The sequence below is a fragment of the Geotrypetes seraphini genome, chromosome 7, assembly GCF_902459505.1.
Source record: "Geotrypetes seraphini chromosome 7, aGeoSer1.1, whole genome shotgun sequence".
Taxonomy (NCBI): domain Eukaryota; kingdom Metazoa; phylum Chordata; class Amphibia; order Gymnophiona; family Dermophiidae; genus Geotrypetes; species Geotrypetes seraphini.
The window spans coordinates 22,092,396-22,105,392 of NC_047090.1; the positions used below are offsets into that span (position 1 = coordinate 22,092,396).

Consider the following 12,997-nt stretch of genomic DNA (forward strand, 5'->3'; position numbering starts at 1 on the left):
CTGGGCTCTGAGATTTCATTACAGAAGCATAAATCAGTTTATCCCAGGACAAGCAGGCAGCATATTCTCACTGATGGGTGAAGTCATCACGGAGCCCCAGTACGGACACTTCAAGAGCTTGAAAAAACTCTTGACACCCGCACCACGCATGCGTGAGTGCCTTCCCGCCCGACGGAAGTGCGCAGTCACTCAGTTCTTTAGTTTCCGCGGAGCTAAGAAGTCACGTTTTCAATGGCTGTTGAAAAATTTTCTTTCGCTGCCTTCCCGCTCTCGCAGTTTCCTGACTTTTTGTCAGTTTCTTTTTCTATTGTTTTTCTGAGTTCATCTACTTAAAAAAACAAAAACCTTTCATTTTATTTTTTCTTTTCATTGTGGGTTAGGCTTTTTGAGGCCTTATGGATCGCCATTTTCTTTTCTCCCCTCTACATGGTTCTTGTCCCGGGCTGGTTTTTCCTGCCCATTCTTCATCCACACGGTTGTTATGTGGGGGAATTTTTCTTCACCGACATCCCCCTATTATTTTAGCAATTTCGGGACCTCGACCTTGTCAGTTTTTTCTTCTTCAGCGCATTTTCATGTGCTTTCTCCAGAAGCTGTTTCCAGTCAACGACGGTGATCCGATACCCAGAGTTCATCCAACATCGATTTCCAGCTGCACCGTCGGTGATGTTTCTCCTTTTGGTAAGTTGATTTTCTCCTTTCAGTTTCAGGTTATTGTAACAGCTTGGTTTACCAGTGAGTCAAGTCCTGCTCACCTTTTTTCAGTCCTCTCTCTGGCTCCGCTTCGATGTAGATGACTGTCTTGATATAGGCATGTTCATCTTGGAAGCATGGAGTGACACCGATGGTGCCGATCATGAGACAAGGGTACCAGTGTTCTTTTCTTTCTTCTATTCTGGAGCCACACCTATGGTACCGGTCATTGACCAAGGGTACCAGTGTTCTTTTCTTCTATTCTGCAGCCACACCCATGGTACCGGTCCTCAACTAAGGGTACCGATGTTCTTTTCTTCTATTCTAGAGTCACACCTATGGTACCGGTCATCGACCAAGGGTACCGGTGTTCTTTCTTTCTTTTCCAGGAGTGGCACTGATGGTACCGGTCATGGGCCATGGGTGTCGGTGCTTTATTCATTCTACTCTGGACCGACACCATGGGTACCGGTCATGAACTAACGGTACCAGTGTCCTTTTCTCTCTGCTTGGGAATGACACCATCGGTACTGGTCAGGGACCAACACCACCGGTGTCCTTTTCCGTCTTGTTTCGGGTGCTGTGTGCCTTGTTATCTAGGGAGTGATGCACCTTGGTACCAGCGTTGTATCCCTTGGTACCGGTTCTTTCTTTTTTTCACGGCATGTTTTCACTGTTCCTGTCAGTGATGTCGACGTTTCTAATTGATGTCGACCATCCTGCTCGATGTCGACTTCTATATCGACGTCATGTTAATGTCGTCCTTTCTGATTGATGTCGCAGTCCATATCGACATCCAAGTTGATGTCGGCCTTTCTTGTCGACATGTTCCACTGTGATTCCAGTTATTTGGATTGTCAGCCCTGTTGACCCCGTCTCTTCTAGTGCTTCCCTGCCCGGTTGAGTTTTTTGTTTCCGGGGACATTTTCACTTGAGTCTTCTCTGCTTTTGACTCCTATCCCATGACACCAGTTGTCGTTGCAGTTACCGGTGTCAGTGTTGTTTCCAGTATGGGAAGGCTTTGCAGTCATTAAGCTGTATTTGGCCTTCGACATCGACTCCTTGCTGGTCTTGGTTTTGACTGGTTGAGAGACTTGGGGTGCCTTTTGGAACTACGCACCATCTCCTTATGAAGTGGTGAGTGTTTCTTCATCACATGTGCTTTTTCCCTTGAGTGGGCTTCGCAAAGCCTTCATAATTGTTTGACATTTCATTTTTTCCAGATCCATTAGGGAATTTTCTGTAAATGCATTCCTTTGGGAGTTGACTTTGTACAGTCATTTCTTTCCCTACGGAATTTCTAGTGAAAGGTATGGAGAACCTGGATTATGAGGAACAACTTAAGAGACTGGGGTTGTTCTCCCTTGAGAAGAGGAGACTGCGAGGGGATCTGATTGAGACTTTCAAAATACTGAAAGGAATCGACAAAATAGAGCAGGAAAAACAGTTATTTACAATGTCCAATGTGACACGGACAAGAGGGCACGGACTGAAGCTGAGGGGAGACAGGTCCAGGACAAATATCAGGAGGTTCTGTTTCACGCAGCGAATGGTGGACACCTGGAATGCGCTCCCAGAAGAGGTAATTGCAGAATCCACTGTTCTAGGATTTAAGGGTAAGCTAGATGTACATCTCCTTATGAGTGGCATAGAGTGATACGGGTAAGGGTAAACTAGATGCACATCTCCTTATGAGAAGCATAGAGTGATATGGGGACTAAAACTATGCCAGGGTACACTTGGCGGGGCCTCTGCTTGTGCGGATCGCCGGACTTGATAGACCTAGGAGATCCGGAGATTGCAATTCTTACTTACCTCCTTAAGGGGGGTTTGCTTCTCTTCCTTGATCTCTATGGGGACTTTTTGATACGACCTATGAAGCAGTTAACAGGTGTCTTTGTTTCCCTCCTGGTGGAGTTCCTCCTCATGGCTAGTGTGTAGCATCTGTTTTTCTGGGCAGAGTGGACATGGCTAGGGACTGATTAGTCAACTGGGCTTACTAGATTCCTCTACTGACTGCATTTCCTTGGCATACTTTTGTGTACACATGCCATGTAGTCGCTTTTCAATTTCAGTACCTGTTTTTGCAGATCTGTTTTTTATGGATCTGGTCTGCATCTGAGTGTCTGTTTTTATCATTACTCAACAGCACAGGTTATTGAATAAGTCTGCTTTGGGGAGGTGTTGCTGGGGCTGTGCTGGAATATATTTCCTCTGCATTATGGACCTCGTGAGTTTCTCTGGCCGCATCTGTGTAGCAGTTTTCACTTTAACAGCGACTGTCTTCTCAGTTATCCTACGAGCCTAGCTTCCCTGAGTTCTCTTCGTGTGGAGGCTTTATTCGCGTAATCATTTTCCCTATTGTCAGACTCTGGTTCTTTTGAGAGTCTCCATGGGATCTTAGGCTGTCCTTCATGTTTTTTCTCTTTGCAGGGTTCTCTTCATTTACTGGTCTTTCTTTTAATTGTCAAGGCCACTGGATGTTGGTGTTTTTTCTGGATCTCAGACCTCATGGATCTGCTTCCTAATTTTCCGGGCATCTGCTACAGGACCCAATTTTTATGGCTTTCGAGCAGTGTTTCTTCATCCGTTTTCCTTACCAGTTTTGGGTTGTTTCTTTCCAGATTCAGGAGTGTCTACTTGTGCTGGCTACATCTATTCGATTTCAGGGCCTTCTGAACCTTAGACTTTTAACCGGTTGTTTTTTCCTTAAATGGGAAGTTCTCAGACTGGGAGAAATTGACCAGCAGTGTGCCCCAGGGCTCGGTACTTGGGCCCATCTTATTTAATATTTTCATCAATGACCTAGAAGAAGGAACATCTGGTGAGATCATCAAGTTTGTAGACAACACAAAGTTATGCTGGGCAATCAGATCGCAGAAGGATAGCGAGGAACTCCAGAGTGACTTGTATCAGTTAGAGAAATGGGTGGAGAAATGGCAGATGAATTTTAATGTGGTAAAATGCAAAGGAACATGAGTATAGAATGTCAGGTGCAACTCTGGGTAAGAGCGAACAAGAAAAGGACCTGGATGTACTGATAGATAGGACCCTGAAACCGTCGGCACAATGCGCAGCAGCGGCAAAGAAAACAAATAGAATGTTAGGCATGATAAAGAAAGGAATCACGAGTAGATCGGAGAAAGTTATAATGCCAATTGTCAGACCACACTTGGAATACTGTGTCCAACATTGGTCTCCCAACCTAAAGAAGGATATAAAACTGCTGGAGAGGGTGCAGAGACGAGCAACGAAACTAATAAAAGGTATGGAGAACTTGGAATACGAGGAACGATTTAAGAAACTGGGATTGTTCTCCCTTGAGAAAAGGAGACTGCAGGGGGATATGATCGAGACTTTCAAAATACTGATAGAAATCGACATAATAGAGCAGGAAAAAAAATTATTTACAATGTCCAATGTGACAGGGACAAGAGGACATGAACTGAAGCTAAGGGGGGACAAGTCCAGGACAAATATCAGGAAGTTCTGCTTCACGCAATGAGTGGTGGACATCTGGAATGCTCTCCCAGAGGAGGTTATTGCGGAATCCACCGTTCTAGGATTTAAAAGCAAACTAGATGCACATCTCCTTACGAGAGGCATAGAGGATATTGGTGACTAAAATTACGCCAGGTGTACATCTGGCTGGGCCTCCGCGTGTGCGGATCGCCGGACTTGATGGACCGAAGGTCTGATCCGGAGATGGCAGTTATTTTCTTATGTTCTTAAGAGATGGTTCTGCTGTTTTTCTCACCCATCTCATTTTCTTTACTGTTTCATTATCTATACCCGTTTTCCTGTCTGTGTTTTTTTTAGGTACTTTTTCACTCCACTCTTCTGAGAGTGTTTCTTTTTCAGATTGTTTCAATCTTCCTCATGCTGTTTCTTTTGAACAACAGGCATTCTCCTGTTTCTGTTCTGCCACGGTTCAGACTACATTCTTGAACTTCTCAGTGGTCTTTTGTTTTCCAGTGGTACCAGACAAGGACTTGTCTCTCCACGCATGTATATCTTTGCTCTCCTCTAGTCTCTACAGAGGTCCTCTTTTTTACTTGTTACCTCCTTGCATGGTCTTCCTGCTTGCTGTATCTTTTTTATGCCTGAGGGGTTTCTATACCCATTCTTCAGCCTCTGGGTTTTTCGCCTGCCAGCCATCGGATCTTTCCTCTTTTTTGTAATGATATTTTAGGTCCTCATGATTTTCATCATCTACTCTGTCCTCAAGTCCTCCTTCCTTGCACAGTTCATTCAGTGATTTTACACTACATATATTCGAGCAAGGAGTCTAGGGTTCTCTCCTGTTATCTCAGGAGGCTCTGTTTATTTGTGGGGTTTTTTTGTGACCTTGGAGGCGATTGGTCATCTGCTCTTGCTGATAATAATAATAATAACTTTATTTTTTCTATACCGCCATAATATTGCGACTTCTAGGCTGAATTTCGTAGCAAACAATTTCAGCAGGATTCTTTAATCCTTTTATTCCAGGAATTTTCTTCATCTGACCACGGTTATTTTTCTCCTGGATTAGGCGAGCATGTTTTTCTATGCTTTCCCCTCACTTCTTCTCCTGTTGACCTTTTTTCATCAAGCTCATGAGCACTGTTGTTGCATGATGTCCAGTCAACATGGGTTCTCCCTTCTTCGGCCACTCAGATTTTAAGGAGCCCTTTCTTCTTTTCATTTTCCTGCTCAGTTCACTCCGACTCAGGAATATTTGTTCTCTTCTTTGGTTTTTTCTTTGGGCTGCATCTGTTTTATTTACATCTTTCTCAGCCTTTTTGTTGCCCTCTGCCAGGACACTAGCCACTTGCCTTTGTTGATATCAAATGTGGTTTCATTTTTTTTCCTGGTGTCTTTTTATCTGCCTGTTTCCACCTTCCTACCGGTGGTATTTTTTTTGTTGTTGTTTTTAGTCTCGAGTCTACAGCTCTCCGACTTATTTTTCATGCTATTGCATTTTTTCCCTTGATCTCTCAAGGAGCACCTTCTTTTTGAGTACTCCTCTGGTTCCCAGGATCATGACAGACGTTTTTCATGCCTGTAACCATATCTCATTCCTTCTATCCACTGGACTATTCATGTGGTTCTTTCCTGGTCGTTGATGCTCCCATTTGTAACATTGGCGTCAGCTCCACTTGAGTTTCTTTCCTGGGAAATGTTTTTCCTTATATCTCTCACCTCTTCCAGGGGTAATGGTGAGTTTCATGCCCTGCTAGCAGCTTCATCCTTATCAGTCTTTCATCAAGTCAGGGTGATTCTGTGTGCAGGTCTACAGTATTTTCTATTGTTTTCATTTCGCTCAGTCAGTTCTTCTCTCTGTGTTGTTTCCTGCATCTCGTTTTTCCTACAAGGAGCCGGGTTTTCTTTGTTTTTATCCTTTACGCGTTTTTTTCTCCTCTTGTTACTCAGGTCGGAGCCGCAGTGATTTTATCCAAACTTTTTATTTTTGATTCACCTCTAATTGGATATCCTATATTCATGGCTGATTGCTTTTCTCTCGTTCTCTTTTACTCCGACTGGCTTGGCACGGGGATATCATCTCCCAGTCCTTCAGTTCAAGTTCTGGCAGCCTTTTCTTGTTTTCCCTTCAGTTACATTATTGAGGAACTTTGTACAGCTGTCTCCTGGTCCTCAGTTCATTTCTTTCAAGTTTTCAAGTTTCAAGTTTTTATATACCGCCTATCAAGGTTATCTAAGCGGTTTAACAATCAGGTACTCAAGCATTTTCCCTATCTGTCCCGGAGGGCTCACAATCTATCTAACGTACCTGGGGCTATGGAGAACTAAGTGACTTGCCCAGGGCCACAAGGAGCAGTGTGGGGTTTGAACCCACAACCCCAGAGTGCTGAGGCTGTAGATCCAACCACTGCGCCACACACTCCTCCCTTTGTCTGGTTTTTTCTCCAGACAGGATGGGCACTTCGGCCATTATGTTTTCAATTGTATTTTCTGTGGCCAACTCTCCCACCATCCCATCTCTGTTAGCTTGGAGATCACCCATCAGCGAGAATATGCTGTCTGCTTGTCCTGGGATAAAGCACAGTTACTTACCGTAACAGATGTTATCCAGGGACAGCAGGCAGATATTCTCACATCCCACCCACCTCCCCAGGTTGGCTTCTTAGCTGGCTTATCTTAACTGAGGGACCACGTGCCTCCGTCGGGCGGGAAGGCACTCGCGCATGCGCGGTGCAGGTGTCAAGAGCATTTTCAAGCTCTTGAAATGTCCATACCGGGGCTCCGTGGTGATGTCACCCATCAGTGAGAATATCTGCCTGCTATCCCTGGATAACACCTGTTACGGTAAGTAACTCTGCTATTTGTGCACCCAAAGGAAGGCACCAAGAGTTATACTGGCTCTCATAACTATCAGTGCCTAAATGTGCCCTGAAGTGTGCATAACTTGTAATATTTTAAAAGTAATACGCATATCTCTGAAATACACCCATGACATGCCTATTCTCCACCCACATGGGTACTCCTCAACACCAATGTGCTAAGCGATTTTGGTGTGTATGTTATATAACAGTCTATTAATTACAATTAATTTGAGATGTTTTCCACTGTCATAAAAGCTACAGGCCAGATGTACAAAAGGGCTTTTCTCATTTTATGTCAATAGGAAAATGTTGATTGCATCTGACCTCATGTTACAAAATATACTTCTTGTCATTCCATTCAAGATGCTGCATATTCCTGGTCTCTAAGTGCCCTGGGACCATTTACTGCACTTGTTCCAACCAACAACGGTTTCAAAGGAGTTAATGTAAGTGGACAGTTTCTTCTAAAAATGTTTGATTCCACTATGGTCCAATTAATCTATTTCATATCACTATTCATTGAGAAGTGCGCAAACTAGAAAGAATTTGGTGCAAATCCGGCACAGACGCTGACAGATACTCCTGGCGCATAAAAGTTATTGGATACAAAAGAATGGTCAAAGAGTATTTTCTACTGTTTTCATTTCGCTCAGTCAGTTCTTCTGTCTGTGTTGTTTCCTGCATCTCGTTTTTCCTACAAGGAGCTGGGTTTTCTTTGTTTTTATCCTTTACGCTCCAAATATTACGCCCAATTAATCAATACCCCATCCCTGAACAGCAATAAACTCTTCAGACTAGTCAACTCCTTATTTGACATCAACTCATATAAAAGCTCCACCACAGATCTTCCACCCTCCCCAACAAACCTAGCCAACTACTTCGCCAAAAAAATTCATAACTTAAAAACCACTCTTACAACAACAAACACCAGCCCACCAACCATCCTACCTACCCCAAGCAACGAAGGTTCAACCGCCGACATGACTTGGAATCGCTTTGAAAACCCAGACTGGAACCTATTTCTCGAGCTATACTCTAAATATTCCAAATCTAACTGCTTACTAGACAACTGCCCACCCTCCATCATGAAAATAGCTCCCCCTCCTTTCAAAGTGGAGCTCTTCAACTGGGTCACCCTCTGCCTGTCCACCGGTTACTTCCCGCTGGAACTCGGCCACATCCTCATATCCCCAACTATCAAAAACCCCAAAGAACCACTCTCCACAGCCACCAACTACAGACCTATTGCCAACATTTCCTTCTTCCTCAAAATCATGGAAGGCCTTGTCAACCGGGACCTCATGTCATACCTCGAGAAGTTCGACATCCTCCATGACTCCCAGTCTGGATTCCGCACTAACTACAGCACGGAAACCGTCCTAGCGTCACTAACTGACTACCTCCTCCAACTATTCTTCCAGGGAAACAGCGCTCTGCTACTCCAGTTCGACCTCAGTAGTGCCTTTGACCTGGTAGACCATGACATTCTGCTTAGTTGCCTCGATTCCATAGGCATTTTGGGACAGGTACTAACTTGGCTCACAGGCTTCCTAAAAAACCGCACCTACCAAGTCCACAACGAGGGAACCTACTCCCATACCTGGTCTAACCCCTGTGGAGTTCACAAGGCTCCCCCCATCACCTTCCCTATTCATTATCTACATGGCTTCACTGGGACACATGTTATCTGCATGAAAGCTGAAATCCTACATTTATGCAGAGGACATTACAATTGTCATCCCCTTCTCCTAACTGTCACAAGCAACAGAACAGCACATCGCTTCAATACTCACCATGGTCGAACACTGGACCACCAGGTTCAAATTAAAACTAAATCCAGAAAAGCCTAATCTCTTCCTTGCAAGTCCCAATCACAAATTAACAACCACCACCCTACAACTCAACGGTCTCACTTACCCTATCAATCCCACCATCAAAATCCTTGGAGTCATCCTAGACCGCTGCCTGACCTTCGAAGACCACACCAATGCTCAGGTCAAAAAATGCTTTTACACCCTCTGGAAACTCCGTACCATCAAACATTACTTTGACTTCCCCTCCTTCAGACTGCTGGTCCAATCCCTAATCTTAAGCACCCTGGATTACTGTAACATCATATATTTGGGCTCCTACAAGAAAACCATCAAACGTCTGAGACTCATTCAAAACACCGCCGTCTGCCTAATCTATGGCCTCAAAAAGTCAGACCATATCAGCCCTTACTACAGAAAACTACACTGGCTGCCAATTGAAGCGAGAGTCATCTTCAAATTCGCCTGCCTCTGCTTCAAAACCTTATCTGGCTTGTCCCCGATATATCTCTCTCACCACTTTGCGTATCCAGGCACCACTCGCACACGCAATGCCTATCTGTTTACCTACCCATCCCCAAAGGGATGCACCTACAAAAGATTCCTCAATAGAACTCTCTCGTTCCAAGCTGGCAGATGGACAGACTGCCTGACCACCCTCATCTCATCTGCCCCATCTTACCATTACTTCAGGAAATCCTTCAAATCTTACCTCTATGATAAATTTCTTGAACCCCTCCCCCCCGAATAACCAAACTCTACCAGAATAACCAGAATGTAACTATCTTTGCATAGTAATCCATTTCAACCGCATTATACAGTCTCTTGCATCTTATCCTGTTCTATAAGTCACTCGCACTGTATTTTCACTGTATAAATATCTCGGCTGAATATGTACAGGCTCTTGCATGGTAAATCTGCATTGTATCTTCGCTATATAATTACCCATGCCGAATATGTACAGTCCCCTGCATTGTAAACTGCGCTCAACTGCATAGCACATTCCCTTGCACTGTATCTTCGCTGTGTATGTACAGTCTCTTACATTGTAAACCGCTCTGAACTGTTTGTGGTACTGCGGTATACAAAAATAAAGTTATTATTATTATTATCTATGTGCCTAATGTAGGGGCCCTTTTACTAAACCATGTTAGGTGCTAATGTGCATAACACAGGAAAAAAGACAAACCATAAAACACGTTAAAGTATTGGAGTTCCCATAAAAGGTTCGTACCCATCTCACTGTTACTCTCATACATTGTATGGAAAGCCTTACAAAACCCACCAAAAACCTGTACCCAACTTCATATCACTACATCATGCCTGCAGGTATCACCTATTTATTTAGGTGGTAAACATTTAAAACACTTAAAATAAAATTTCACTAACAAATCACAGATGGAAGCAAATTCAGACTCATTTCACCAATACATCTCTAGTTACCTCCATACCCAGTATAACATTGATCCTGTAAAAGTTACTTTGCAATTATTTCTCCAAAGTAAAAGCTTTGTGATACAAAAATGCCTTTAAAAGTTTACAATAATGGAGATAATTTCAGTTCATCATAACTTTTCAAGAAGTCTATTCCATGGGTGTTGGAACTGGGCCATGGACCTCCAAAATTGGTGGTCTGAGGTCAGAAGAGTTATGGCTCTCCTGCCCCCAGACACCTGCTCCCCAGCCACTGTCATTTTAAATCTTCAGGAAGCCATCGGCAACAAAGAGAGCCTGCTGCCATCGACGTGCCCCGGAAGTCTTCATTCTGCAGTTGCTGCAGAATGAATACTTCTGGGGCAGGCCAACAGCAGCAGGCTCATTCATTGCCGTTGACAGCTGTCTGAAGATTTAAAATGACAGCGCTGGGGAGGAGGCCAGAGAGAGAGGTCTAGGATGGAGTCTTTGCCCCCCCCCCCCTCTCAAACAAAAAGCATTCTGCTGCCTATGTCTATGCCATAAAAGAGCTCCCACCACATAAAACATCCTAGACTTGTTGTCTTCTTGTTAAACATGGCTAAAAGAGGGAACATCCGATCTTAAGAGTCTTTGAGGACAATGCCACTATAATTCCATTATATAATGCCTTATAAATAAGAGTCAAGATCTTAAAAAAGATCCTATATTTAACTGGCAACCAGTGTAGAATAATCTCATACCCTTTGTAATTAAGTCTTTGTATCACCTATATCATTAAAAGAGTTGCAATCAGTGTTGAAGTCCCTTAAAGCTGGATCTGCTCCAGGTGGAGATGGTTTCACAGTAGAGTTTTATAAAAAATTTCAAAATGCCCTTTTAGTTCATCTAATAAACTTATATCAGATCCAACTGAATAATGGTTGCATTACAGGTACTATGGCTGAATCTGTTACTATAGTCTTGCCGAAGCCAAATAAAGATCCCACATTGGTTTCAAGTTACAGGCCTATTTCTTTAATCAATGTAGATGATAAAATTCTAGCTAAGACATTGGTCTTGCGCTTGGCTAAGGCTCTACCATTTATTATTGGTATGCACCAAACAGAATTTGTTGCTCAGAGACATTCCTCCAACAACACCAGACTGGCTTTTCATATGTTAAATTTAACAAAAGCCATGAAAGATCCAGCCGTCTCTGTATCATTAGATGCAGAAAAAGCTTTTGATTGGGTGGAATGGACCTTCATGTATCAAGCAATGGATTAATTTGGAATAGGTACAGGATTTATACAAATGATTCAATCCTTGTATAGTTCCCCTTTTGCTAGACTGTATATTAATAATAATCTCTCTGAATGTTTTAGTTTGCAGAGGGGAGTTAGACAGGGATGTCCCTTGTCTCCTTTGCTTTTTGATATTGTATTAGAACCCTTGCTACTAGCTATTCAACATGCAAAGGAGATACAGGGTATTCCTTATTCAGATCAGGAATATAAGGTCTCTGCATATGCAGATGATATACTACTTCATTTGAGGAATCCTGAAACAATCATTCCATGCTTACTTGATGTAATAGAGACATTTGGAAAATTTTCAGGATACAAAATAAATTGGAGTAAATCAGAAGTTCTTCCTACTAATGTCCATTGCACAAAAAGATTATTTGAAAAATTTTCCTTTCTATAGAAAGAAGATGGAATAAAATATTTAGGCATTTCGATAAAAAACATATTGGATGAAACAATGCAATTGAATGAAAAAGTTTTATTATAGAAGGTAACAGAAATGTGTTTGCAATGGAATCTTTTACATCTTTCTTGGTGGGGGAGAGTCCAAACTATTAAAATGATGATATTGCCTGTGGTTTGTTATCAAATGGGTATGTTACCAGTTTTCTTTAAGGAGTCCTTCTATAAAAAGTTAAATAGTATTCTTACAAAATTTATTTGGCTGGGTAAAACTCCTAGAGTTGCTTTAGTATCTTTACAAAAACCAATTACAGAGGGAGGGGTAAATTTTCCCAATTTTTATAGGTATCATCAAGCCTATATTTTGCGCCAAGGTATGTATTGGGTCCTCCCAGAGCTCATTGAAAATATCCCAGATTGGTTATGGTTGGAATAGCGACTCATGTTTCCTCTGCAATTTTGCCATGTTCTCAGTATCAAAATGCCTAGATTATATAAAGAAAACAGAATACTAGTAGATACATGGAAAACGTTATGATATGTCAATAATTTAACACCTATTCCAATTCACAAATCAACAAATCAAACTATTTGGCTAAACTCCAAGATTCAAATTGGCGGATTTAAGGTCATCTGGAAGCATTGGATGATAGCAGGTGGTACTTTAGAAGATGTTATATCTAATGGTAAACTGCTTGACTTTTCAGAGTTGCAACATAAATTTGGACTTAATAAATCACAAAGTTATAGATGATTGCAACTGAAGCAGGCCATTCAGGTAGGGTTCCCTGAATGGAAAAATTTAAATAATCAATATAGTTTGGAATTATTATGCTTTCAGGTAGACTTCCTGGAACACCAGGCCGCACAGTGGTATAAATTGTTAGCTGGATTTATAAATAAGAAACCAAAAACTGGTCTTAGGGACATTTGGAGTATTGAGATTAAGCACCAAATTCCTGCATCTCAATGGCCATGAATGTGGACTTGGAGGTTGAGATGTACAGTGTCAGCATCTATGAGACAAACTTGTTTTTTTCTGTTACATAGAGCATTATGGACCCCA

The 12,997-nt window shown here is 42.4% G+C and overlaps 1 protein-coding gene across 4 annotated transcripts in view; it reads left to right on the forward strand.

Annotated features, from left to right (window-relative positions):
- The window catches only part of STAB2 (stabilin 2), a 403,506-nt gene that overhangs the window by 110,548 nt on the left and 279,961 nt on the right, over window positions 1-12,997 (forward strand). For all 4 annotated transcript variants that reach the window (XR_004540109.1, XM_033951740.1, XM_033951739.1 and 1 more), the window contains exon 11: window positions 7,380-7,462. Coding sequence is in view for 3 of the 4 variants with exons in the window: in XM_033951740.1 (XP_033807631.1) it covers window positions 7,380-7,462 (83 nt within the window). In the remaining variant the exon portion in view is untranslated. The remainder of the gene's footprint in view (window positions 1-7,379; window positions 7,463-12,997) is intronic.